The 27,412-nt window shown below is 46.9% G+C and overlaps 1 protein-coding gene across 4 annotated transcripts; it reads right to left on the bottom strand.

Moving 5' to 3' along the window:
* Window positions 1-443: 443 nt before the first annotated feature.
* Window positions 444-26,995, bottom strand: HIPK1 (homeodomain interacting protein kinase 1). Of its 4 annotated transcripts, none has more exons than XM_033080083.1 (16): window positions 26,740-26,995; window positions 24,741-25,818; window positions 19,288-19,411; window positions 17,115-17,234; window positions 16,040-16,126; window positions 15,057-15,241; window positions 14,609-14,771; window positions 14,036-14,258; window positions 12,172-12,293; window positions 10,487-10,621; window positions 7,879-8,021; window positions 7,543-7,725; window positions 6,825-7,040; window positions 6,320-6,558; window positions 5,855-5,991; window positions 444-4,980 (listed from the first exon to the last, which is right to left on the bottom strand). In XM_033080083.1, the coding sequence occupies exons 2-16, from the start codon at window positions 25,814-25,816 to the stop codon at window positions 4,495-4,497; spliced, it is 3,639 nt and encodes a 1,212-aa protein (XP_032935974.1). In that variant the 5' UTR covers window positions 25,817-25,818; window positions 26,740-26,995; the 3' UTR covers window positions 444-4,494. The 4 variants fall into 4 exon arrangements, with proteins under 4 accessions (XP_032935974.1, XP_032935975.1, XP_032935976.1 ...); XM_033080084.1 differs by having other exon boundaries at window positions 7,879-8,018; XM_033080085.1 differs by lacking the exon at window positions 10,487-10,621.
* Between the last annotated feature and the right edge of the window lie 417 nt (window positions 26,996-27,412).

The raw sequence follows: 27,412 nt of genomic DNA, 5'->3' as shown, positions 1-27,412 counted from the left end.
GGGTCAGCCCAGATGTGGTGGGAGGGATGGATGGATGATGGATGGATGGACGGACGGGAGGATGGATGGATGGATGGATGGACGGACGGGAGGATGGATGGATGGATGATGGACGGACAGGAGGATGGACGGATGGAGCAGCTCCGGGCCCTGGATGCAGCTCAGCCGGGTGGTTCTGCACCGGCCGTGGGCTCCTGGGCAGGGAGCGATCGGAGCCGGGGCCGCGGAGCTGCAGCGGAGCGCGTGTGCCACCTAGTGCCGCTGCATCCCAAATCTGCACCCCGGATCAACATAAACATCCCAAATCTGCATCCTGGATGCACATCCCACATCCACATCCCGCCCCCATACCCTGGATCCGCATCCCACACCATCGACACCTCACTCTGGATGTCCCCAAACCCCTCTCCCACTCCCCTTAACAGACCAAGTGACCAAATTAATAGAGTACAGAAAATTAACCCTTTTTATTGATGCATTGCAATTGTTCTACATTTTTACCATATTATGTAGAAAATACTTAAAATACAAGCTACTTTGTAAAACCAAAGACAAACATTGAATCCAAAGATAAACTATGTTTTCACAATGGACCCTTCTCCCATATAGTTAGTATTAAATTTTTAAATATCTATTTCTTTTGTTAAAATGATTTTTACATACCCCCTAAGTACATCAGCAATACAAACATAGATCAGTAATTGTCAGAAACTACCTGTATCTAGCGGCTTGTAAAAAGGAAGAGCACAACCATAAAAGAAAGTTAAATTGTACACAGTAACTAGCATATCAAATACATTTAATAAAGTAGGAATTCCATTGCAATATCAAGGATTCAAGCAGAAATACTAACATTACATATAATGTACTGCTACATGTAGTGAGATAGATATAGTTCAAGCTGAATCTGAAATCACACATTATATAAAGTTTAGCAACAAACAACCATGTGGACATGCGGCACCATTCAGAAGTTTAAATAAAATTAGAAAAAAGAAAGCAGGGCTGTGCCAATCCTGTCATTTAGAAGCAATTTAGTTTCATGTACTAAAAAAAACTGCTGAGTCAGAGGTAAATTACTGCATCCCATCAATTAGGTGCTAAGCAGGAAAGCCTCAGGAGTTGCCTCTGCAGGGGCTATCACAGCTGCAAATACAGGTCAGGTAAGAGAAAAGTGATTGAACAGCTCAAGAATCACACAGACAAACCTAGCTGGGACCACGGCTAGCAAGTATTCCAAAAGTGAATCCCAAACTAGTTGTAAAGAAAATTAAAGGATGCCAATTCCTATCCAGAGATAGCAGATTTCTCTCCAAAAATGTGTAGCAGGCTCTGACAATAAGGAGAGTCAATTCTTGAACCCAATTTGAGGCTGGATATGCAAGGAAGAAGGATGTATCACCTTAGAGCAGAACACAACACACCTAAATTGGGCATCATATACTGGGGCCACACTGGGAGGCCCAGCCCTGCTGGAGTGGGGTTTGCTGTGTATCACAGAGGAATTCTGGGGTATTGTTTGACAGCTTGTTCCAAATGGAGCACGTTTGATTTTACTGACATCATTTCCATCTCATCCTCCCTGTTCCAACACTGCTGGGAACTCGGGCAGTGGAGGAGATGACACCGTGCTTTGGGAACACATTTGGGATTAATTGTGTTACAAGGTCCCTAAATGGACATGTCAAGCTGCCTTTTTTTTTAGGGGAAAGTGGGCACGTTCTCAAAATTATTAGCAGATTTTGCTAGAGGTCGTTTTTCTTTTTTTCTTTTCCTGTTAGTGAAGTGTTTTCCATGAAGTCCTATTTGTGAAACAGGGAGTTGGAGCTTGGTCTGCCTTTCGGTGGAAAGGCACAACTCTGTACCCAAGAGGTATCTCAAGGCAAGTACTGAACACAAGCAATGTCAAAAAAAGCAAGAAAGTGCCTACAGCAACAAACAGCATCGTTTGCAGCAACGATGTGGCACAGCAAGGTTGGTTTTCCGCACGCTCACGGAAGTGCTCCGACTACAAACACACTGAACATCAACGTGGGCTAATGCTACCGTCCAGTTCCACAGCCCTCCATCCCTCCCTAGTCCACCCACCTCAGCCAGCCCAGCCTTCCTCCTGGCAGGAGTGTGGGCATTGCTTGGCTTGGGCATTTCTTGCCACAGCCAGGTCAGGACTGGCCTCCTTCCCGCTGGGACGGAACATAAACTGGGGTTCAAGGTTACCAAACCTCTTATTGCTGCAGTAACACGACTGCTCAAACCAGTTTATATCATCCTTTTGGACAAGATACTTTATGTGTTAGATGAGAAATAATTCCTAGTACAAGGGACCCAAGAAAACAAGGTGTAGTCCAAAACCTGCACTGATTATCCAAAGTGAGTATTTCCTCTGAACGCTAGGGCTACAGCTGACAGACCTTCCCAACAACTCCACATTAGCAGTAGCATTATAAAACTTTTTAATGGTATTATGTGCTTTACAGCAGGCTCTCTTTGGTATAAATATTCTATCACCAAGCTAGCAATATTTTACACGACACGTCTGCTATTCCTGTGGGGGAAGGTAACGCTACACTAAACCTAATAAAAGTGATTGCACGTATTTAATCACTTCTGCAATATTAGACTAAACATTCCAATGCATTCCCAGCACTACCTTATCCGAAATGCACTGACAGACACTAACAGTACATGTGCCATTTCAAGGGAAAGCTTCAAGGGGACATCGCTTCACTGGGAACAAGAACGGAGCCGGGTGAGCGCGGTGACAGGGAGAGGGCTCTGCACCATCCTGCTGCTCTGGCTGGGGAAAGCTGGGTGGGTGAATTGCTTCAATTCGACGGGGGCTTGCTGGTCCCTCGTAAGGCAAGCTCACTGTAAACTCTAGTCACACTACATCATCATTTAAGGCACTACAATAAGGGGACACACCAAACAACTCTTCATCACACATACCTGTGCAAAACAAATCCAAGGTATCCTTTCCTCTCGTGAAGCTCTACTCCTCTCTCAGTGCTACAGTGATGAGCTCTAACCATTGCATTATATCACATACATTCCAACATGAATCAATTCATTTTGGTTTAAATACAAAGGATACAACACTTCCATCCCCAGGAACGTTTAAGAATTAGACAAACACTAAGTACAGAGTTCAAGTATAATCACTACACATTTTGATTACAAAGACAGAACATTTGGGGTTAGCAGGAAGTTTTGCTTGTTATATTTTTCTAATCAATATGTACATATTTCATTTTCTGTAAAATATTAAAACACCACCAATACAAAACTTCTAAAATAGTTTTAAATTCAGTAATAAACTTTAAAATCTGGATTTTTTTTCTTTTTTTCTTTCTCTTTCTCTTTTTTTGTCTTGTTTTTTTTCTTTTTTTTTTTGTTGCAATTCCTACATGCACGTACTGTTTACAAGTCTTATTAAGAGCGCTTTAGAGTAGCTGCTGACATATCCAGGAGGATACGCTCACAGGAGTATAAAAAGCTGTACACATCAATACAGTGATGTTTCATTGTATTTCAAATTCATCTCCCTCCTAAATGAATCACGTGAGGCAAAAAATATTAAGAAAAACAGAACAAAGCAAAGCCCTGTGCTTCTGTGAAGGAATCCAGCTCCATTATAGGGCCAGCATCTAATAAGCTGCAGAAACCAAATTTTAGAGCAATGCTGCATTATTCACTCTCAACTGGAGACAACACCACCACCCTGACAGAGCTGCTGAGCTCTGTCACACAGTGAGATCCTGAATACAGTTTGAACCACTTAGAAGAATTCTGCAATGAACACAACAAAAATTCAGCTGGGTTATGGAGAATTTTTGAGAAAACAAAGCAGACTCCAGGGTTTACAGGACTCCTGAATGTATCGTGTTGCTGGCATAAGGCAGCTGCCTCTACCAGTCCTTGAACAAAGCAGAGGAGTAAACAAAACACCTTTGACAGAAACATATATGGAGATGTAATGGCTTTTGCAGAACCAGCAATTTGTTAAAGACAAAATGAATTAGAGAACAGATGTTAAAACGGTAAATCTGATTTTCAAACTGCCCCAGCAACGTAATGAGATAAACATGCACTACATTTTTAGTGGCAACGTGGATTTGTGCAAGCTGCTAAAATAGAATCTGCAAATCTTTAAGTTACACAAGTTAAAAAAGACATCAGGATCTGTCTTCTGAGACACTGATTTGACACCCCTTTTGATTAGCACAACAGAACAATTTTAAATAAATGTGACCATGAACTTTTTTAAAAGCATCTATAAAAAGTAAGTAAAATTTAAAAAACTTAATTAGTGACCCTCGTACTGGTAACAAAGCATGCTGTTCAGTTAGTGACTGAACTCACCAGAGACATTTGGGAACAACATACAACCAGATCAGGGAGAAACACGAACCAGGCAGTCATTCCCAGGCAAAAATTCACCTGAAATCCTTCTCCAAGCTCCCAGGCCCGTCGCAGGACAGTGCTTCACCGCAACTACAAGTAGGAGTACTGGTTGATCTTGGTGGGGCTCAGCGGGTATCCAGTGTAAATAGCAGATCCTCTGGAAGCACCAATATAGGACTGGGGAGCGAACTGGTGTTGGTACTGGGCGGGGGGGACGTTGGCAGACGTCAGCAGGCTGGGCCCCACGCTGACAGGGACCTGGTGCACCAGGGTGCTGGGGTGGGCAGCGTAGGTGGTGTGCCGGGAGGAGCCCTGAGGGGAGAAGAGGTGCGCGATGGACGTGGTGGAGCCCAGCGTGGCAGCGCTGCTGGGGGCGTAAGTGTACATGTGGGGCTGGCTGGACAGGTGGGCACTGGCCGTGGCTGCTGCCAGGTGGGGATGCACTGGGCTGCTGTGCTGGAACGTGTAGGGAGCCTGAGAAATCGTTGATGTGAGGGGGGCCACGTAAGCTTGCTGCCGGCGGGGGACAGCGTTGCCACTTCTCTCCTGGGAGGCCAGCACTGTGGTTTGCTGGTTCTGCAAGGGGAGGGAGTAAATGAGGTTAGTGGTCATGCCAGCCAGAGCCCTCTGATGGACACCTCCATTCCCCCTGACACACCCAGATCCTCCCTTTGTGACACCCTCCCGTAGATCCGAGCAGGGGACTGCACTCCATGGGGACAGAAGTCACACTTCTCCCCCTCAGGGGCACCACAGCTGGACAAGTGCAAGCAGGTCCTAGACCTGACCCAGCCCCAGAACTCCTCACTCATCTACTCCTCTGAATGTGGGGGGTGGCAGCAGGGCTGCCCTGTTTTAGCACCACAAAACCTGTCTGGTGCCCATGGCAGAAGTGAACTGCAGGGGTAACAACACTCCCTCTCCTCTGAGGCTGCTGCAGAGTGACCCAAAGTCCTGACATGAAGTGAAACCAATCTTTGAACTGGAACATTCAAAGATGTTGGATGCCAATTGTCAGTGTGAGAAAGTCCAGTCTTAAATCTACTGGTTGGAACTCTGTGAGGTCTAGAGAAAGGTAAAGAACTAAAGAATTTCCTCATACTGTGCCTTCAAAGTTACTCTAATTCAACCGCTGGATCTTTGTGTCAGCCTCCAGAGTGGCAAGAAGGACCTGCTGTAAGCCAGGTGTGACAAGGAGCACAGAGAGACTATGGACACAACCACACTTCCTTCTCCTGCCTTCTGGTACAAGGACAAATCCTTTGCCTTGAGAAACCTCTGTACTCCCCACAGAGCCTGTCCCACCCTGCACCACCCCAGGACAACACCAGCTCCAAAAAATCAGCGCTTTCAACTACTGATCCTCTTGCAAGCCAGCCTTTCTCCCTGCCTCACACATTCCTAAGGCAGTTCTGAGCAGCCCTGAGGGCAGCAGAGGCAGCAGGCTCACCTGGCTGAGGTTGAGGGGCTGCACGCCGTTGGTGACCACGCGGTGGGAGCGGTACCCCGTGGGTGTGATGCAGCATCCCGACGCCTGCCCGCTCACCGAGGCCACTGGCTTGCTCTTACTGCTGCTGCTCAGGATGCCTGGAAGATGGCACAAGCTTAGTCCACTCCTCCCCTTCCCACACTGGTGGTAACCAGCTCTGGGCACCAAACTGAATGTTTCTGACACAGAGACTTTAATTACGATTTAAATGTGACTAAGGGACCATCAGGAATGTTTACAGATCTTCCAAATGTAAATGAAAGGTAAATCTATCAATGACTGTGAAAACAGACCAAGGCTTTGACAACAGTTGTGAAACCTAAAGCTGAGGAAGACCCATTGTAGAAAGTCCAAAACTGTGAGGATGAACGTGCCACAGGGACAGGAAAACACGTGAGCCTTGGCAAAGCAGGCTGAGATACCCACCTGAAGCCTGGGTGGCCACGATGCAGTCATTGAGCTGCATTTTCAGCGGGGGGACGATGATGGTGCGGGAGCTGGAGCTGTCGGCAGCGGCTCTGCTGGGCAGCTCCAGGGTCCCCCCAGTGCTCCTGAGCGAGGACAGGGGGTCTGGGGCATAGGGGCTGCTCAGGGACGAGTCTGAGTCAGGGGAGTCGTTAACAGTGACGTAGCTGATGACGTTGGATCTCTGCTTCATACCCAAACTGCAGGGGAAAAAAAGACAAAATTCAAATGGGAAACATTCTAAACATTCTAGCTTTGCCCACCAGATTACAGATCTCCCTCTAAGATCTCACACAGATAAAACTCAGATTAACTACAGGCACAACAACACAGAGATGTGATGGGGAATATTCTGTTTCATGCAGCTCTTCTGAGTCTGCCCAGGACTCACACATTGTATTCCCCACTCTCCCTGATGTGTGAGCTGAGCCCAGCACAGCCCAGTACAGGATAAAGGAAATCCCACCTGGCAGGTTTGTATTTGCTGTCCTCCTCCTCATCAGTGTCGCTGCGGATGGTGATGACACTGACAGGGGGGCTGGGAGTGTCGGGGATCACGATGGGCTGGTGCTGCTCCTGCACAGGCACCAGCACGTTGGAGGAGGAGGAGCTGGAGCGCAGGGGGCTGCTCCCAATCACAGAGTACACCTGGGTGGGCACAGGCTCCAGAGATGAGCTGGGCCTGCAGGAAAAGCACAGCAGGATTCAGCTCCCGGTCAGAGGCTCGGGCAAACAGCATCAGGAACACACAAGCATAAACATAACTACATAAACAGAACCTCAAACAGCAAAGTGCCACAGACACAGCCAAAGGCACTCAGGTATGCTCTGAATGGGACTGATCCACCTGAACACTGCCAGGAACTGCCAGCCCTTGTTCAACACTTCTGTCACTTGCATTGCTATGGCACCAATACCCCAGGAGGGTAAAAGCCCTCTGACCAGGACAGTAAAGCACTTGGTCAACCATGTCCTTGCACTCACTGAAATTAATGTAATTTAAATAAGTGACTACAGCACAAAGGCTTTTTCCAAGACATCTTTAAATACAATTGTAGCACAATAAAGTTACACCCTCACTGCCTCTGTGATCAGAAGATGGGTTTTTCACACCATAAAGGCAACCTCCACAAACAAACCCTTGGCTTTTCTAGGACTGGGAAAGGAAGCAATGGAATCCTTACTTGGCTGTGCTCGGTGCTGGCTGCTTGTTCTTCTTTGCTGGCACATTGTTGCTCTGCTGCTGCCTCACAACATGAGCAACCCCAACATTCAGAGGCTGTGCTGTGGCCAACGTCACGTGGTTGGTCAGCAGAGATGGCTGTTGCATGAGAGTGCTGTACTGATTTCCATGGGAATGTGCATTCCTGGAGCAGAGAAAAAACAAAGAGACCCAAACCCCATGACTCCAGTGCAGGAACCACGAGCTGCAGCGAGCCCATGAGGGGAAGGGAGACATTGTGGGCACTGTGATGGATGTGTTGGCATTTGGCAGGGATCTGGAGCCCTGCAATCCCTACCTCCAGTCAGCCAACTGCTGGCTGCTGCCGATGGTCTCGGGGATCACGGCTGCTGGCTGGACTGAGTTGTGCAAAGCAACCCCTGGGAGCTGCTGCCAGGTGGAAGGGAGCAGGATCTGCTGGGTTCCCCCCGGCCAGGCCTGCTGCAAAACAACAAACACAGACACAAGGCTCACTAGGCTTCAGTTCCTGCAGGGGCAGGCAGAGATTTGTCCAAGCAATAAATGCACTGGGGTGGATTGTTAGCTTGCAGAGGTGCAGCTCATCCTTGCACGTTTTACCAAGGACAAGAAAACCAGAGGAATGAGTTTCCCCAACATTTTGTTAATCTCTTTCATCACTGCTGGCACCTGGAGAAAACAGTGTTTGTATCATGCTGGTATTGCACTGCCAGGTGCCACAGCAGCGCTTGGGACTCTTTCTGAACATCAACTTCCACCACTGTTCTGCTGAAAGGTCCCAAAATATGAAACCAATTTGGAGCTTTCTGCTTTTCTGCCTTGCAGGGATCATATCGAAAAAAGTGAGATGGTGCTGTTATCGTGGAAATTCACCCACCTCAACTGAAGCATTTAAGAAAAGCCACACTGAGAGATAATTTAGTTACATGAAGGCAGGTTCAATTCATTAATATTATCAATGTTCCTGTCCAAATAAATTTGACAGTGTAATATTTCCATGATTTTGATAATATATGGCTTTCTCTCCTGCAGCTTAAACTGCAAAACCTGGTGTTTCAAATTCAATATCTCTGCAAGTAACAGATCCACTTAGTACAAATACCAGTTCCGAACAAGAAGCCTTCAAAGCAGAGAGCTGCTAAAACCTCTGCCAACATAAGCGGAATAATAATAACAATAACAATAATAACATTGAAAAAACAAAAAAATCAAAAGAGAAATATGTTAAAAGTCACACCATGCGTCTTTCCAAAAGCCAACACCTGCACAAGACAAAGCAGAGAGTTTAATACAGCAAGATATAAATTCCCAATGAGAGGCAGAAATCGGGCCTTCCAAGCGACGAACTGTTTTGACAGAGGAAGGACAAAAATATGCAAAGCTTAGCAAATGGCTAATGCAAACTCAGGGGAAGCAGCAAGGGAGAAGTGTTGGAAGCACTAAAGGTGAGCAAATTCACGCCAGAGGCTCCCAGAATCCAAACAGAACTAGTCAAGTCCTCCAGAGAAACTCAGAATGCAGGCTCAGAGTCTGGAGCCAGCTCTGGTCTCCACTGCTGTCCAGGGCAGTTGAACCTCAAGTCCACTGCACACACACAGCAGAACGGAATTTGCCTGTTGAATCAAAGCCCAAATCACTTTGGAAAACATCACTAACAACTCACTTGTGTCCCAAGCTCTGCTACAGTCACCCCTTGCTGTTTTTGGAGCCCAGATTGCAGCCTTTCAGCAATCAAAATTCAACAGGAGGAAACAAGAAGCACCCCTGGGTCTGCTTAGCTCAGAGCTGTGACCAGCAGAACCCCACACTCCTGCCTTCCCATCCCCAGAACCAGGGAGCAGCTCACTTGGTTCACAAGAACTCAAATGAGTGGGTTTAAATTTCAGGACAGGTATGACTTGAGCAAAATTCCACTTCAGCAGAGGCCTCCCTCTCGGAAGAAAATGACATTCAAACTACCACTTTGAAGCCACAAGAAACAACATGGTTCACACAATGGAATGTGCTTTGAAGGACATGTGAAGATACCAGTACTTCAGTGCACTGCAATGTTTTCATAAGCTTCACTGATCTGATTCTGGAGTTTTACAATGACTTCTCTGTGGCACTTGCAAAGTTGTTCTGACGCAGGTGCCAGAATACAGAAGAGGAAAATTTTGCAAACGTACACTTTTTAAAGGTGTGTTCATTCCCTTCCCCCATCCTTTTTTTTAAATTGCTCCAAATCACCTAAAAGCTAGCTATTGCCATTTTGGATACTAGAGCTCACCTTTAATTTCAACCAAGAAATACATATCAACTGAAAAGTATCTGTGAGGAACAGAATCTTTATCTGGATGAAGCAAGCTACGTGCGATTGGCTATAAATAACAAAGGCCAGAAAATTATTGTCAATGTTCAACAGAGGTTAAGAGAAATCAACTGCTAGAGCAATACATTAAAGGATTTGCTGTCATTAGGGATTTTAGCCTGTGCTTAATGATCTGAAACATTTCTCCATACAAAGCAGCTTTACACGTGTTGCAAACAAAATATGGAGCTAACTTGCCAAGTAGGTCAAATTCTGGCCATCCAGGTACCTGCAGCAGAGTCAAGCTAAAGACTGATTCCTTTGTATTCCACAATCAAAAGGCAAAGATAGGAGAGTAAGCAAAGAACAAGAATGATTACAACTCTTCTAGGGTCTAGTTTAGAAGAGTTTTCAGTACTAGGCTAGCAAAGGTAATAGTCAATGGATCTGGATTCTTTACAGAGCCACACTAAACGTCAGAGTCAGACAGTGCTTCAGCAATGTTGGGGAGGAAAACAACAAGACATTAAGATGTAGCAAGAACACAGCCACAAGATGGCACATGCTTCCATGCCCTCTGCAAGTCTAAGTTAAAACAAAAACTCAGTTAGTGAACACAATCAAGGGAGGCAATTACCAGTACTGCAGCCGTCTGTTCGACCAGCGCCGGCCGGCCGGCTGCGCAGTTCAGGGTAAAGGGCACCGCATACTGCGGCGTGATGGTGGCTACTTGAGGATGAAGAGTTGCTACCATTAGTGGTGTACAGCTTCCCTGAAATGTAGATCAGGCAGTGAGTGAAACACAAGAGCTGAGGCAGGCAGTGCAGGTCGGTGCGTGGGGCGGCAGGGCCAGGCGAGCGGCACCGCGCCGGGAGGGAGGGGACGCACCGACACCAGCACCAACACCCAGACCCTGCAGCTCCTCCTCAGGCACCTTCACAGCCCTGAGGAGAGCACCAGGAACTGGGGATCTCCAGCCCAGTGACACAGTTCAAAAGTCAAAACAAGCTGGGGAAAAAATCTGGGGACGGGACCTCTCCGATGACACAGTTCAAAAGTCAAAATGAGCTGGGGAAAAATTTGGGGACGGGATCTCTCTGTGATGACACAGTTCAAAAGTCACAGTGAGTTCAGCTACTGGCACTTTACTGCTCCCAGAGAGCAAGTGACAGCCAGGCTGCACTAGCCATGGCACAGACTGTACCCCAGGCAGCTCCCTGCACTTGCTGTCAGACCTTCAAATCCACACACAGAACTCCTGGGGAAAGGTAAACTATGGGATTTCACGGAAGGCACACTTTGGCGTCAGGAAACAACAAAGTCATCTGTGATGAAACCACCCAGACATGTATAAGTCCATCAAATGTCTAATTAAAATTAGATTCTTGGTGTACAATTTGCACTCTTGGATTCAGGTGGGCCATCAAGTGGATTCTGCTTTTGGGATACTGTGACCTGTATCATTAATGCTAAAGAAACCAGCAATCACAGAATGCCACCTAAATATTTGGACTGAACAAACTAAAAATTACTCCTCTACAAGAAGGTCAGTAAATGCAATATACTGCCTGAAGAGTAAAACTAACAGAGTACCTGTTAATGCCAGCAGAAACTAAAACCATGCAAATAAATAAAAATCCACTTAATTATAAAGGCAACTACAAATTTTCAGTAAATAAAACTTGTGAATCACCAGGCACTTATTGTATATTAAAGGATTACTTTTTGGGAATTAAAATGGTTTTAATTTATGACACATTACTAATATTTAAAACAGCATTTTTAGAATTATTTGTGAATTTTGGTATTGCATGTTGCTTAAACTGCAAACTGCAGAGATATGTCATCGCTACACATTAATTCACACTAAGAATGTAACTAGCTGAGAAGGATTCAGAAATAATTTTGTTGATTTAAAGATGAAATTTCAGAAGGAATAATCTGTGTTGTCACCTCTGTTCACAGGGATCTCACTTCTCACAGCAATGATTTCTCCTGACACGTTTTTAAAGTGTAGGCAAAAATGACCAGCACTGCCTGTAAGGCAGTGTCCATGCCTGAAAAATACAGCCTGTTTTTAGCAGCTGAAAACCACATATTTATTCCCATTTTTAAATCAAACTCCTAAAACCAGGGAGGCACATGACATAAAATAGCTCAGACTTTAAATATTCCAGAAAAACAAAACAAAACAAAACAAGAAAATACTGTCTTAGAAGTGACCTGCCACACTTTCAGAGCATCCTGAGAACCCCCTGCACTCAGGCAGGTTCTCCTGGAATTGCAGTTGAGCCTATGAGGGGCTTGGGGTGGTTTTTTTACCTGTGTGAGAACTCCAGACTGGATCTGCAGAGGCTGTGCTGCAGGTGCTTGTGGCACAATTGGGACAGCATTTTCCATCCTGACTGGGAACCCAGAATGTTTTGTAGTTGCCTGAAGTCCAGCTGTGGAGGACAAGACACATCACTAAGCTGCTTTACAATTCTTTCATTAGTTCCCAAAAATCAAATTCCTACTAGGTAAGGGCAGAGGATAGGGTTGGATTAAGGGATAGGAAAGCTTTGACAAAATCCCAGTAAAACACCAGCTGAAGTAAATCCTTCAGCATCCTGGGATCCTGCAGGGCCATGATGGACAGCCAGCCCCCCCCTCCAGCCTGGCTATGAGGAGTGTGGTTTGCATGAACAGTAACACAGACTCCCAATTCCAACCTGCTTGAGACAAGTTTAAAGTTCAAGCCTTACACCATCAGTTCCCAGATCACAAATACAGTAATTTCACGATTATAAGTCACATGTTACAATACAGAGTGTGATAAAAGGTATCTGTTCTATCACCATCTGTTGAGGGTGGAGCAGTGATCCTGATCTCTGTGTGAGCTATTCTGCTAATGGGCCATCCATGGAAACCAGGCAGGGCAGTGTTCTTTATCTCCATGGGATATCTCCTGTTAATGGCCATGTTTTATAAACCAGGCAGGGCATTGTTCTTTTTCTTTTCACAACCCATCCTTCCTCCAGGAGTCATTTTCTGCTCATGGCCATTGAGTCCCACTGTGGCACTGATAAAATTACTGCATCCCATTGGGAGTTGCTCCAGCCAGGGGGAAGAGCCCAACATTTCTTACCAAGATAAAAACAGAGGTTTTGGGACACTAAGGGAGCCCTTTCTCCACTGGACTCCAGAGGAAAACCGGATTTCTCCACATCACCACTGGACCTTTAGAGGGAAACTGCACCTTGTCCAGGAGCACTGCTCCAACTGAGCCACATCTGTCACTGCAGGAGGATGCAGCCACCATGGAATGGGACTGCTGCCAACACCCTGCCTGACGGGTGTCAGGTTGTACTCTGACTGTGTCAGGGTTTGGGGTTTGTTTCTTTGTAGTATTGTATTTCTATTTTAATTTCCCTTGTATTGAACTGTTATTCCTAATTCCCATATCTTTGCCTGAGAGCCCCTTGATTTCAAAATTATAATAATTTGGAGGGAGGGGGTTTACATTCTCCATTTCAAAGAGAAGTTCCTGCCTTTCTCAGCAGACACCTGTCCTCCAAACTAAAACACCAACTTTTCGTTCTTTGTCCATATATAAGCCACACCTGATTATAAGCCGCACTTTGGCTTCGCACCAAAATTTTAATCAAAATGGTGCGGCTTATAATGGTGACATTACTGTAATTCTCTAGACTAAAACAATCCAGATATCAGCATAACTACAGAACCCTGAGGATGAACAGAGCTAAGCTCACTGACCCACAGCCTGTGACAATCTGCTGGTAGCAAAAACCTGCACCAGGTCTGTGAACTGATGCTCGAACACCAGGTATCTGCTCTTGAGATAACACACACACTGATTTTCAGGCAGGTCTGGCTCCTCTGCTCCCTGCTTTCTGTGGAATGCTGCTGTGTTCAGTTTGGGGGGAAAAACTGGTTGAGCAACCAGCTGGAGCCTGCAACCCAGGCAGGCAAGATCCTGTCACCTGTTCCAGCATGACCTGGAAGGGGATCAGGCTGCCTGCACACGTCTGACCTGGTTCTGCACTTCCATCTGATGCAAGAGCCCCGTGTGACACCCACTGAGAGCTCTGCTCAACTCTGAGGTTTCTCAGTTTAGTGCAAATCACAACTTCTCCTGCCTTAACTGACTGAAACCACAGCATCACACAAAGGGTTCTGGGCTTACTTTGAAAAGCAGGGGGACAAACAATGAAGGTTTGCTGGAAGGGGTCTGTCTGTGTGCAGATCTGGGTGGTTCCAGGCTGCAAGGAAACGCTCTGCTGAGCCACTCCTGCCACTGGGGCTGCAGAGGATGGGTACAGGGCAGACTGGTAGTTGAGCAGGGAGACATCTGAGTTGGCCAGGGAAAGAGTAGCAGCAGCAGTGGAATTGGAAGCCAACACACTGGCCTATAAAAATAAACAAAAAAAATCACTTATCTCTTGTAATCTTATCTCTGTTAATAAAACAAACAACAGGAACCATCAATATTAAGCCAGGAGGAAAGCACCTGGAAAATGTTTGAGGTAAAAGGCTTAAGACAACACAGAACAAAAAACATGAATTGCATCCAACTTGCTTATTTTGCTGAACTGACAAATTTTCAAAACATGAAACAAAGAGGCTCCTTGGCCTAAGTTTTGGAAAATTTGACACAAAACTATGAATTTGGGAGAGTAGTTTCAATTTTGGCCTGAAGGCACCAAATCAGCCTACTCCATGTCTTTGATGAGGATCAAATAGGTGAAAGATGCTATACCTGGTTGTGTACTGTGTTGAGCTGGTTGTTAAAGCTCATTGTCAGGTTTGTGCTTGTGTTAGGAGCAACGTGAGTGGTGAAAGGGCTCTTGATCTGATTCACTGTATCATACATGCTCACTCTTCTCTTGCAGATCTCCATGTTCTGAAAGCAAGATTTCACACTGGAACAGAATGACAGAAGGAAAACATCAGATTTGTAAAAACAGGACACAGATGTGACATTCCCAACTTAATGCACGTGCTTTAGGTTCAGGTTCTTTTAAACCAACAAAGAATGTTCTAAAACATGAAAAGGAAGCTTATGAACATTCCATTCCTTACACATGCCATTGCTATTTTCAGATCAGCCACGAGCTGCAGAAAACAGCACTGACAGAAAGCTGGGAAGTGCTGCCCTGTGATTCCAGCAAATCCTGCAACAAAACAACCCATCCAAGGGAGCTTACTGGTTACTGTGGGGGAAGTCCAGCAGATGTGCCATTGTTACAAACGAATGGTTCAAAGTCTTCAGTGGAGTAATTCTCTTATCTGCATCAATTGTCAACATTTTCTTCAACAAATCAATGTATTCCCTTCGGTCAGCCTTCTCTGCCAACATGTCGGTCCCTTCTAAGTCTGTAGACATATTCACCTGGAAAACCAAATGGGAGCAGCTCAATTGCTGCCTAACAATTCAATAACTTCATATCACACAGAAATATTTATTAAGTATTTCTGTCTCTTAGCCAGACTAATTTCAGGTGTTACAGTGCTAGCACACTGCCTTGCCCTTGCTCATTCTAGGAGAAGAAGACAAATTTGCATGTGGAATTCTCGTCTCAACCAGGAGTTGGGTCTGAAAGGGATCAACCAGGCTTTATTCTCCACTCTCTGGCAAAATGCCCTCATGTTTTGGGGGAATTTATAAGGGGCTGGCAAGCCACAATTATTCCACCTCTTCTGCACAAATGTAACAGTTACAAAAGTGATAGAAAATTGGTATTTAAGATTTAAGGCCTCATGATACTAAAATCACTCAGATACTCCTTCATTTGACCTCTAAAGAGAGAATGAAAATAAGAATGTAGTTCCTGTCACTATTTCCAAAGTCTAATAAGAGTTTTAATCCTACAAATGCATTTGAAGGGGCTCAGTTCTCCTACTGCTCTGCTATACTGGGAACAGGCTGGGCACACTCCTGCCCAACACACTGAGGCATAAGAAAGCACAAAACATTTCAAACAGGTTCATAATTAACATTTTGATTGGTTTTCATCCACTGATTTCTGATTAAAATTGGCACCATGGTAAACCTCCATCAGTGCTCTGAACTGCCAGTGGAGAGGACTGGCTGCTCCAGCATAGGAGCTTCATTTTTAGAGATCCTCTAGGAAAAGTCACTAAATTAAATGTGAAAAAGAGTTCTCTGTGTCCCAGAATCCCCACACACCTGCGCCATATCATCCAAACAGTTAAATATATATTTCCGAGCTTCTTTTGATTTTATTCCTGTTTCCAACTCATGTTCTTCTGGAGTCTATAAAAAAAAAACATTAGTATAAATTGAGATATTGCATATTGATAAGGAAAAAGCAGCAAGGAATTGCAGAGGCAGGTGACCATTTGCTGCTTTCAGACACACCACACAGCAGCAGCTCAAACCCAAAGAGCCCTGGGATCCCATTCCCTCAGCTGGAAAGCTGAATTAACAACAGCATGACTTCATTTCAAGGCTTCCTTGGGTACTGCATTAGCCAAAACTACTGAAGAGTTCTGATTTAGGAACAGAAGAGGTTATAAATATTTTAAATCCCTCCTTTATAAAGAAGAAAGGAAAAATTCCTTTCTTTTTGCTGCTCAGCTTTAAAGTCAAATCAGGCCTAAATCCCATTCTTCCCTGTCCTCTGCCAACCCACAACCAGATTCCTGTTAAACTACCAACCCTTCATGAAATAATCCATATTTTAATGGTTTGGATTGTCAGGAGATGACAACAAGATGACACACTTCCCTGACAATGAGCAGCCCATAATAAGCACCCAATTATCCCAAAGGTGGAACACCCACTCTTTGCTGGTGCTATCATGTCAGAGCAGCACCAGGAGCTCCTGCAATCACAGACCCCACATTCCAAGGCCAATCCTCACTCCCAACGTTTTCCCAAAGCCAATCCTCACTCCCAATGTTCTCCCAAAGCCAATCCTCACTCCCAACGTTTTCCCAAACCCAATCCTCACTCCCAATGTTCTCCCAAAGCCAATCCTCACTCCCCATGCTTTCCCAAAGCCAATCCTCACTCCCAATGTTCTCCCAAAGCCAATCCTCACTCCCAATGTTTTCCCAAAGCCAATCCTCACTCCCCATGCTTTCCCAAAGCCAATTCTCACTCCCCATGTTTTTCCAAAGCCAATCCTCACTCCCAATGTTCTCCCAAAGCCAATCCTCACTCCCAATGTATTCCCAAAGAATTTCTATCAAGTCCTCAATGAACAAAAATGAATTGGGGGTGAGAGAGACAGACAAACCTTGAGCCTCCACAGTGGGTATCCCAAATTTGGATCTCTGTTAAAAAACCTGCTTGTTTTCGTTCCTGCACTGAGAAGATACTCCGCTGGAAGGCCTTGAGTTTGTGAAATATAACGAATCTAGGAAAGGAAATCCCAAGAGTGAGGATTCTCACCATCAAGAATTCACAGCTAATGGGGCAATTAACAGTCAGGTTTGTTCACAGCTAATAGGAAATTACCTGTAAAGAAAGACTGCCCAGATATGTAAAACTGCACAATTAAAGGGATCATCTCAAGTATTTATAAAGCCACTTTTGCAATCACACAAAAAATTTGAGGTTTTAAATGCATCTCGTTTATTTTATGGAAGTAATTTTTTTGCTAATGTATATTTAAGCAGACTGTAGGCTTTAAAGACATTTAACAGTGAAAGAAATACACATTTTGAGGGAAAAATACTGCAGAATTTATCATGGATGTATAAATAATTAAAGGCACAATTTTCCAAGCAATACTGCTGTGCCTGCCTACACAATAGGCTAGGCACACAATTTCAGAATAATGTCATGGCAAAGCTCTCACTGACCAAGAAAACAAAATCAAGTATCCTCAAACACATTTAATACATATATTTTCACATTTTAAAAAATTAATCAGAATTAAAAATCAGAATTTAGATGCACCTGAATGCTTGTGATGGTATTGATAAGACACTGGAAAAGAGAGAACAAATAAAAAGGCATGCTCAAAAGGAAAGAAAATAGCAAATTTATGAAAAACTCCAGAGTGTCAAGGTAACTGTGCCTTGATCAAACCATCAATTACAGATCCTTTACAGGATTTCTTATTTCCCAAATTTCTGCTTATTTCCCAAATTCCTGTTTATTTCCCAAATTTTATTAGTATTTCTTATTTGCCAAATTCCTGCTATGCCACTGTTCCAAAACAGGGCACTGTCACAGCTTGTGATCACATGAATTTATGGGCTCACTTTTCAATTGAGCCAAGGTGGATCCACGTGTCTGCAAGTGAATATTTCCTGTATCTACACAATAGTTCAGGTAGCAGTTCTATTTTTACAGGACAGAACTTTTGCTTTACAGCCAAAGGGTGTTTAAAGAAATAGCTGTAAATCCCATCCCAGCCCATGAACTCATTCCTGGAGAGGTCCTCTCACAAATTCCACCTCAACTTTCACTTGCTGCTGCAGAATCTCAGAAAACATCCAAGCCAAGTCATCCCCAGCCTTCAAGGGAACATCAAAATGAGCCCCATGAAGTCACACCTCACACTGCATCACAGAGGGCTGCAAAATCCTGTCATTAAGCAATGGAAAAAAAGCAGCTCCTCCCCAGCCACCTACACGAGCAGATAAGGTTCTCAGAATTACACAAAACTCAGTGCACAAGGAAACCACCAGGCCCTACCTCAGCTACTTTCTAACTCATTCTGCTCATCAAGGCATCACCATGTTTCCTTTGGAAATTTACAGTGCTGGGAAGACACATGACAAATAAGTTTTCAAACTTACTAAGTTCTCATGTGTTTTATCACATAAGGAAAACCATACCAAGCACTGTAATGAGATCCCACCACAAAAACCCCAGTGGAAAAGCTACTCTGAAAAAAACCCCTCTCACAGACTTTTTGTCCTTTTATAGGCACTGACTAGGCCAGGTAATAATGCCAAATATCCACAGACAGGATTAATTAGTTCAAGATGCCTCTCAGAGTCTTGCCCTTGGATTCCAAAGACAGCTTGAAGCTCTCACTTTGCATAAAAACTGAGGGTTGCTGTAGGTATTAACAGGGCAGGAATGATAGGCTTGCTCTATTCCCACATGGAAAAACTGCCCTCATGGTGAAATGACAGAGGGTGTTTCACACCAGGACACACACACCTCGCTCCTGCTGTGGCAGGAAGGTGTTTCAACAGCTTCTGGGTTTGGAAACCAGGGGTTAATGACAAACTGGCCCCTTTTTTTGGACAGGATACACTCAGCTCAAGTGAAAACACACAAACTCCGTGCTCCCTGCCCAGAGACAATGGGAATATCACAGAGAGAAAATGAGCTCAGACAGCAGCAATGTGCAGGGATGAAAGCTGATGCAGGACAGGGGGGTTCAGGAGGGTTTGAACACAGAAAATCGTGGTTCCATGTGAAGATCCCACATCCCCCACATCTCTCACCTGGTCGTACTCAGATGCTCCTGGATACAGAGGCCAGCCCAGAAACAGCTCAGCTATGACACAGCCCAGGGACCACATGTCAATGGCTTCACAGAATGGCAAACCCAGGATGATCTCAGGAGCTCTGCTCAGGGAAAAGGAAAGAAAAGGCCAAAGTCAAATCTTTTACTCTGTAAGCTGCATTTCTTCCCTGTAAACCACTCTGGGTAAAGCCCTTCCACACACAACTAAATCTTTGTGAATATAAATTGTTCACTTTTAAGCTCCTTGGGTGGCCTAATGGATCCCAATGTTTTTATCACTTAGGTGGATTCTTTTATCACCACGGTGCCCCCCAGCTCCTAGGAGGCCTTTACATCACAGTTGCATAAAGTTACTCCTTGAGTCATCATTTTAATTACACCTGGCAGCATGTGAGGTGTCCTTGAGACAGTACACAGCATCACAGAATTATAGAGAGACCTTCAAGATCATCTAGTCCAGCCTGTGCTAACAGAAGGGAAGAAAAGCTCTGACAAACACAGATTTTTCTAGAAGGTCTTGAGACCCCAGGTAAGCAGCTGCAGGAGGCTTGCCTGCTTCATGTGGGAAAGAAAAGCACCTGCAGAGGCAGGAAAAGGAGCTCCTCAGAGAGCTGCTGGGTTTCTACCAGCAGGTTTTCATGCAGGCTTTGCTCAGAGTTTCGAGTTTAAAATGGACGCAGAGAGCCCAGCTGGAGGTTGTGTTTCAGGTTTCTGTGCACTCAACCACACCTAATGCAAAATGTACCTGTCTGGCTCAGCCTTTCAGGGAGCTGATAAAAAAAAACCTCACACTCCAAGCAGGGTCTGCTTCTCTAGCAGGTTGGAATTTCAGGGAGATTTCTGTCTGCAGCTGACTCATAACACAGAAGGATGTTTTAGTACAGCTCTTCACCTACACAGAGTTCGGAAACAAACTGAGGCTGTTCCGGCAGGAGAAATTCTGCTCTGCATTTGCATAAAGCACAAAACCCCAGGTGCTGCAAACCTCACATGAGCTGGTGTGGGAATTTACTCTGGAAAGTACAGGAAATATGAAAACCTTGACCTTCATCATGCATAACTAACACAAGAGCAAAGGAAGACAGAAAAGCCCTGAACTCCAGGCTATCCATTTCCTGGTCATGCCCCAGGGTTTGTGTGGCATTTCTGGCGTTACACTGTGGATATTTCAGTTGTTAAAAAAGGCTCTGAAACCAGCCCTGAGCCCTCTACACAATTCTAAAACCCAGGGCTTGTGTAATGTACAGGTGTCAGTAAATTTGACATTCATCCTCCTCAAGTGCTCAACCTCCCAACTGTTTGTCCAAGAAGTGACTCCCAGTTAATCACCCTTTGTGCTGTGGTGACACAGATACACCTTTTGTTTTAGGTGTCTACACAGGTGTCTCCAAAACAAAGGCACTCAAGCCCAGCTGCTCAGGCACAGGACACCTGAGAAAGCACAAGATCAAAAAAGGACAGGCTGGATTGAGCTTGGAGCAGCCTGGGATAGTGGAAGGTGTCCCTGCCCATGGCAGGGCTGGGATGAGATGAGCTTTAAGCTCCCTTCCAACCAAAACCAGTCTGGGATTCTGTAAAAAAGATAAACAGCTGAACCAGCTGCCTGTTGCAGTGAGGTCCCATTTATTCTTTATTATCCAGATTTTATGATGTCTGAGCCCCCAAGCCAGAGCCATGATACACCTTCAGCAGTCAGAAAAACAGATCATTCAGGCTAAGACATAATGACACTCTCTACTCAACACTGATCTGTTTCTATCTTCTTGTTTGGCTGTTCTGGCAGTTGTATTGATGACTTTTGAAAGGTTTCTCACATGTGAAAATACAAAAAAGATTATGCAAATATGAGCAGTAGCTGATATTTGAATGCTAGCTGTCCTGCTATCATTTATATTATAAGGAAATATGCTAGAATGGATACAACTTTCTACAGGCTAAGAGGTGCAAACCAGAGGAATTTCTGACTTCACAAGCAGAAAAAATACAACTCATACATTTACACAGGAGCCCCCCTTGCCATTACTTTATGAGACATCATCAGCAAACTGTACTGCCCCTCTTCATTATCCTGAGGTAGGAATTTCCAATTGAGAAAGAACTCAGACTTGTCATATAAGGAATGCTGCATTGGGACTGGCAAACAAATCAAAATATAGATGGCTTGTGGAATATGCAGAGCATGCTAATCCTTCTCTAGTGTGTTAAAAATACCCCACCAATTCCAATGGAAATAGAGATTTGTGGCAGCTTGTTGGTCTTTAACTCCAGGATGGAATAGACTCATGTATTCCTAAATCTCAATACCATGATGATAGCAAATTGAAGTCTTGTATTTTATTCCCTACAACTAAATAAATGAAATTCTCATGAGCCACCTGATTTCATTTTGATTGCAGGACAGGGCTGGGAAATCAGAATTTTTCTCATCTCCTCTTATACCACTGCAATTAGCAGCCTTATGAGATGTGAGCTGAAGCAGGACAGCAGGCAGAGGTCACTTCCATAGCTGTTCTGCCAGAGATTAAAGTGATTTTACCATCTTAAGCTCTTTGAAATAAAATCAACAACACTCTTTGCACAGATGCTTGCCAAGCACTGCCTCCCAAAGCTGACAAATACATTCAGGCACTCTCAGAAGAGAAAGGACTCACAGCAGCCCCAGAAAACTGCAAGACTCTCTCCCAGCATTTCCAAAGAGCCCATGTTTACACCTGTGCTTTGGGATGGTGGGAACACAGAGCCTGTGCAAGTGCAGCAATGCAGGATTGCAGTGCACAGAGCTGGATTAGCAGAGCCAGACTTGGCAGCAGGAGCTGCTGCTCCCCAGGCCAGCATGGCTGGGACAGAAGTAGGTCATGGAGCCCAAAGCAGAGGTGGGAAATGGATACTCCTGCACTCTGCAGCTCCCTCAATGCTCAGGGCCACCTTCTCATGGCCCAAATTGCCCAGTCCTGCAGTCTGTGCTGCACACTGGCCCACAGGCAGCACCAGGAGGCAGGAGGAGCTGAGTAAAACTCCCCAGATGGCTGCACTCACATTTAACACAGGACATGAGTAAACCCCACTCTGTACAGCAGGGAGATCCCCTGGATCCATGTCTGTATTCCAGGGGTTTTTTATTGCTGCAGGGTTTCCTTCCATTGTTCATCTCCCCCAAGAACAAAAGCAACCTCACCTGAAAAAAATACTCTCAATGTCAGGTGCAGCACTGCACAAACATCCTAGAACTGCCACAGAAACTGCTCACTGCAGAGAGCTGATCTACTCCTACTCCATGATGGGCTTCAGAGACAAAGAATTCTTCATGGGCACTTCTACTCACTCTTGAAGTGTGAGCAGTAGCACTGCCCCTCCTGAGTGGGGAAGGGATCCTGCCTCAGCCCTGGCACACCTGTCCTGACACACCCAGTGTGACATCCCAAGGGGACAGTGCTGCTGGAGATGCACCTGGAGCAAGGTGCCAGCAGGACAGGCAGCCCCTGAGTGAGCTGGACTGGATCACCTCCAGCAGCACAGACAGGAATTAATAAAGGAAGATTTTTATCTCACAGGTACATAAATGAGAAAATTCATCTTACAGCACCTGAGTGTGGCTGGTTTAGAGGTCTCTACAGCAGAGGTTACCTAAGTGTCAGTAACAGGGACTGAAAGCTAAAAAGTGAGCACAGAGAAGTTTATTTTGAATAGCTGATAGAGAGGCATATGAAGAATTGGGCTATGCTCTTTCATTAACACAACATTGAAAAAAATTCCAACTTGAACACTCATTTAATGTGAATATGGGTAAAGCAATCCAGCTCTCCCTGGTTTCTGCACCATCTCCGTAAGTTCCTAGATTATGGATTTTAGTAATCATCACCATCACACTAATTACAGATCACTAAATACTAGATTTCCACATCACAGCATTCTTCACTCCAGTCAAGCAGACAGTCCAACGCCACCTAATCCCAGTTATTTGCCTTTCTGGCAGAGTCAGTCACCCCAGGGAGCTGCAGGGGGCTGGGAGTCCAGTGCCCCACACACAGATGGAGCAGGAATTTCCCTCCCTGCAGCCCCTGGAAGATTCTTATCACCCCTCACTGCTTTTCCTCAGCTAAATCTGTTTTCTGAGATACCAGAAACTGAAGAGTACCATGGGCCTCCCCAAACTGCTTTGCTGACACGTGTGGCAAGTCAGATAGAGTAGATTGTTGACCAGTGGTCACCTCCCATGCAGTAACAAAACTGATGATGTATTTTAGACAGTGAGCATTTTTAGAGCTGTGGGGCACAGGGGACAACCATGCTACAAAAAAACAACATACCAATCAATAGTTTAGAATTGGAAAGATTGGTGCCAACAAGCTGAGCAAAGATCATGAGCAATGGATTAAGAAAAGTCTGTATCACATGAAAGGAATGTCATGGAAAGCTGGGTATTGGAGTTAAAAAGAAAAACAACACAAAAACAAAGGGAGCAAGCACACAGGGAGCATGAGGGATGAGCAGAGCAAACCTACAATAAGCCAGGCTTTACAACTGAAGTGAGCAGCCAGGGAAGACATCAAACAGGGCAGAGACACAGGGTGGGGTGGAGTGTCTCAGTCCTGTCTGGTCCCAGCTGGAAGGACTAGATACTAGCTCTGAGTTTTGCGTCAAGTGAGCTCACATTGCACCCAAAGCAGCCCTGACAACACAGCACAGACTCTTCACAGCCCTTTGAAGCCAGAAGTTCTCTCTGCATCCATTTATTGAAGTCTGCTGCTACTTAAATTCAAATACACACTTAATAGAGCCAAGCTGGAGGAATAATTGAAAGAAACAGCACAGCTTGCTTTACACACAGTCTCTGAGTTTTAACGTTTCTGACCACAATTTATTTTTAATTCTTGGGCAGGAGTGGGGTAGAAGACATCTCTGCATATTGCTAAGGGAAGCAGAGATTCTTTCTCTGAGGGAGTTGCAGGTCCCATGAAAGCATGACTTAGGGTTGACACAGGAAGTCATGTGCTCATGAAGGGGGTTCAGGCAAAGATGAAGAATCAGAAGAAACAAGAGTGTATAGAAATTGGCATCCCTTTGACTTCTCTCCCTTCTAAATGTCCAATTTCAGATCATAGCAGACAACCCCAAATGCACTACTTAACAGTCCCATACTGCTTCTCCAGTTTGCCACTTCATACAGTGTCACGAGGCAGTGGACAGGGTAAAATCAACTTAGTGCACACATCTGGAGGGAAAGGAAAGCACTGGGCTGCAGATTAGGCCAAGACAGACATTCTATTTACTATTACATCCAACTTTCAGAAGAAATCTCCAGGAAACATGCAGAGCTGATGATTTCCTGCTGCCCCTCAGCTGAGGTTAGGCAGAAGAGCTCAGTGTGTGCAGCAGGAAGCCCCAGCAGGATCAGCCTGCCCTGGTTCAGTGAGCAGGGGCAGCGCTTACCTGTAATACCGTGACTGCAGGTACGTGGAGCACACGGCCTTGGACACGTGGCTGGCTGACCCAAAGTCGATCACCTTCACTCTGTAGGGCTGGCGTGCAGGATCCACCAACATGATGTTCTCTGGCTTCAAATCAGCGTGGATCAGACCCAAGCTCTTCAGCTTCATCAAGGCAGTAGCCACTTGCTGCAGGATGGGCCGGATGTATTTCAGGGGCAACGGACTGAACTTGTTTTGCTTTAAGAAATCATATAAGTTCTGTTCCAGCATCTCAAAGACAAGGCATGTATGATTCTTGTGTTGAAAGCACTCGTAGGAGCGGACAAAGTTGTACTCATCAGCATTCTCACTGCTCAGGCGAGACAGGATGCTCACCTCGATCTGGCCCTGCCGGGCGTACGAAGGGTGGTTCTTCAGGATTTTGATGGCTACGATCTCCTTCGTGCTACGTTTCCAACATTTCGCCACCTGCCCGAACGTCCCTCGTCCCAGGAATTCCAAGACCTCATAGCTGTTGGTCATAGAGCACAGGATCTCATGCTGGACCAGCTGATAATCCCCCTCCCCACTGGAGCTGCTGCTTTTCGTGGTGACCGTGGTGGTCGTGGCCGCAGCACCCACCGCAGGTCTGTTTTGCAGCATGAGAGGTGGATGTTCCTCAATGATCTGCACACTACCGTTGCTGTCAACCTCTTCACTTTTCCTTTTTAATCCACATTTTTGGTATGGTTCCAGCAAAGAAACGTTGCTCCTGTGGGTGAGGGTCTGGCTGCTCTGGAAGGACGCTGTGGCGCTGCTGCCGGTGCTGTCGGCCGCGGTGACCACGATGTGCTCGACGGAGGGAGCGGGGAGAAGGAGGTTCTGGTCGTAGGCAGGGATGCTGAAATTGGCTACCTGATGAGAGGAGCTGGCTTGCCCTTGAGCTGCTGGGAGGTTTTTGCTGTGGGTATAATACTTGTCACTACTGCTCTGTCCTGAAACATCCCAGACAGACGGCTCCACTTTCAGTTTCTTGGCACTGCAGAAGGCACTCGAGGATACTGACGGAGGGGAGAACACCTGCAGCTGTGAGGCCATACCTGGAAAGGGAGAGAACTCATTAGGGGCAGCAGGTTGCAATGGACAAGATTAAAAACCAGAATGCCGAGTGTTTTTCTCAGCACCATGTGGAAGGGAACCTCTGTAAGTCCTAAGGGCATCACCGAGCGAGGCTGTGCAGTGGGATTACTGCATCTGAGAAGCACACAGCTCTTTATCCAGCTCTCTACGGGCTAAAGGAATCCCAGGACACAACAGGAATCACAGAGTCAACTAGGTTGGAAAGGATCACAGAGTCCAAGCTTGTGACTAAACACCACCCTGTCCCCCTGAGCAGAGCACCCAGCGCCACGTCCAGTTGCTCAAACACCTACAGGGACGGTGATTCCACCACCTCCCTGGGAAAGCAGTGAAGAAATTCCTCCTATTGTCCAACCTGACCCTCCCCTGGCGCAACTAAACACTCTGTGCTCTTGTCCTGCCGTTCGTTACCCGGGAGAGGAGCCCGACCCCCACCTGGCTACACCCTCCTTCCAGGGAGTTGCAGAGAGTGATAAGGTCGCTCCCGAGCCGCCTTTTCTCTAGGCTAAAAAAAAACCCAGTGCTGACGAAAACACCACTGAGGATCGGGAGAGCGCAGGAAGTGGGAAGACCCTGCGCACATTGCGATCCCGTCCCCAGGCCTGTTTCCCAGGCACCGTAAAACACAGTCGGTGGGAAACCCAAGGCCGGCAGGCCCAACCTCCCCCCGGGGCAGCGCCCGCCGCGCGGCCCGAGCGCCGGGAGCGGAGCCCGCCGGGCCGGGCCGGGCCGGGCCGTTACCGGGAATCGGGCCCGGCCCCGCCGCCGCCGCGGGCCCTCCCCGGCCCGGCGCAGCCCCAGCGCGGGGAAGGGGCGGGCCCGGGCCTGCCCGCCCCGCCGTGCCGTGCCCCGCCGTGCCGTGCCCCGCCGCCCGCACTCACCGCCGGTGGGGGGTTCTCAGCCGCGGGCCGGACCTGCCTGGGGGACACGCGGGGGTGCGGAGCCCCGCAGCGGGCTCATCATAGCCCCGCCACGGCCGCCGGCCCGGCCCGCTCGGCCCGCGCTCGCCGGGGGGGAGCCCCCAGGCCGCTCCGCCGCCGCCGCCAGGCTCCGCCGCGCCCTCACGGCCCGGCCGGGCTCCCCCCGCCCCGTCCCGCCGCCGCCCCGGGCCCGAGCGCCCCCGGCCCCGCCGCGCTCCCGCCGCCGCTCCGGGCCCCGAGCGCCCGCACAGGCCGAGCCAGCCGAGCCCCGAGCGGGCGAGCGCGCACGTGACCGCGGGGCGGGGCGGGGCGGCCGCAGGAAGCGCCGGGGCCGGGCCGGGCCCAGCGGGGCGGGGCGGGGCGGGGAACTCATCGGGACAGCGCCGGGAACCGAGTGGGGCCGGGCCGGGATCCCAACAGAACCGGAGAACTGAGTGGGGCCGGGGAACCCAACGAGACAGCACCGAGAACTGAGCGGGGCCGGGCATCCCAACGGGACCGCGCCGGGGACCCCAGCAGAGCCGGAGAACTAAGCGAGGCCGGGGATCCCAACGGGACAGCACTGGGAACCGAGCGGGGCCGGGCCGCACTCCGGGTGTCAGAGCAAGGCCCAGGCTCTGCTCCGGGGCCCAGC

Source organism: Catharus ustulatus, chromosome 25 (genome assembly GCF_009819885.2).
Source record: "Catharus ustulatus isolate bCatUst1 chromosome 25, bCatUst1.pri.v2, whole genome shotgun sequence".
Lineage (NCBI taxonomy): Eukaryota > Metazoa > Chordata > Aves > Passeriformes > Turdidae > Catharus > Catharus ustulatus.
Note: the sequence above shows the minus strand (reverse complement) of the source record. Positions and strands in the feature narration are given on the sequence as shown.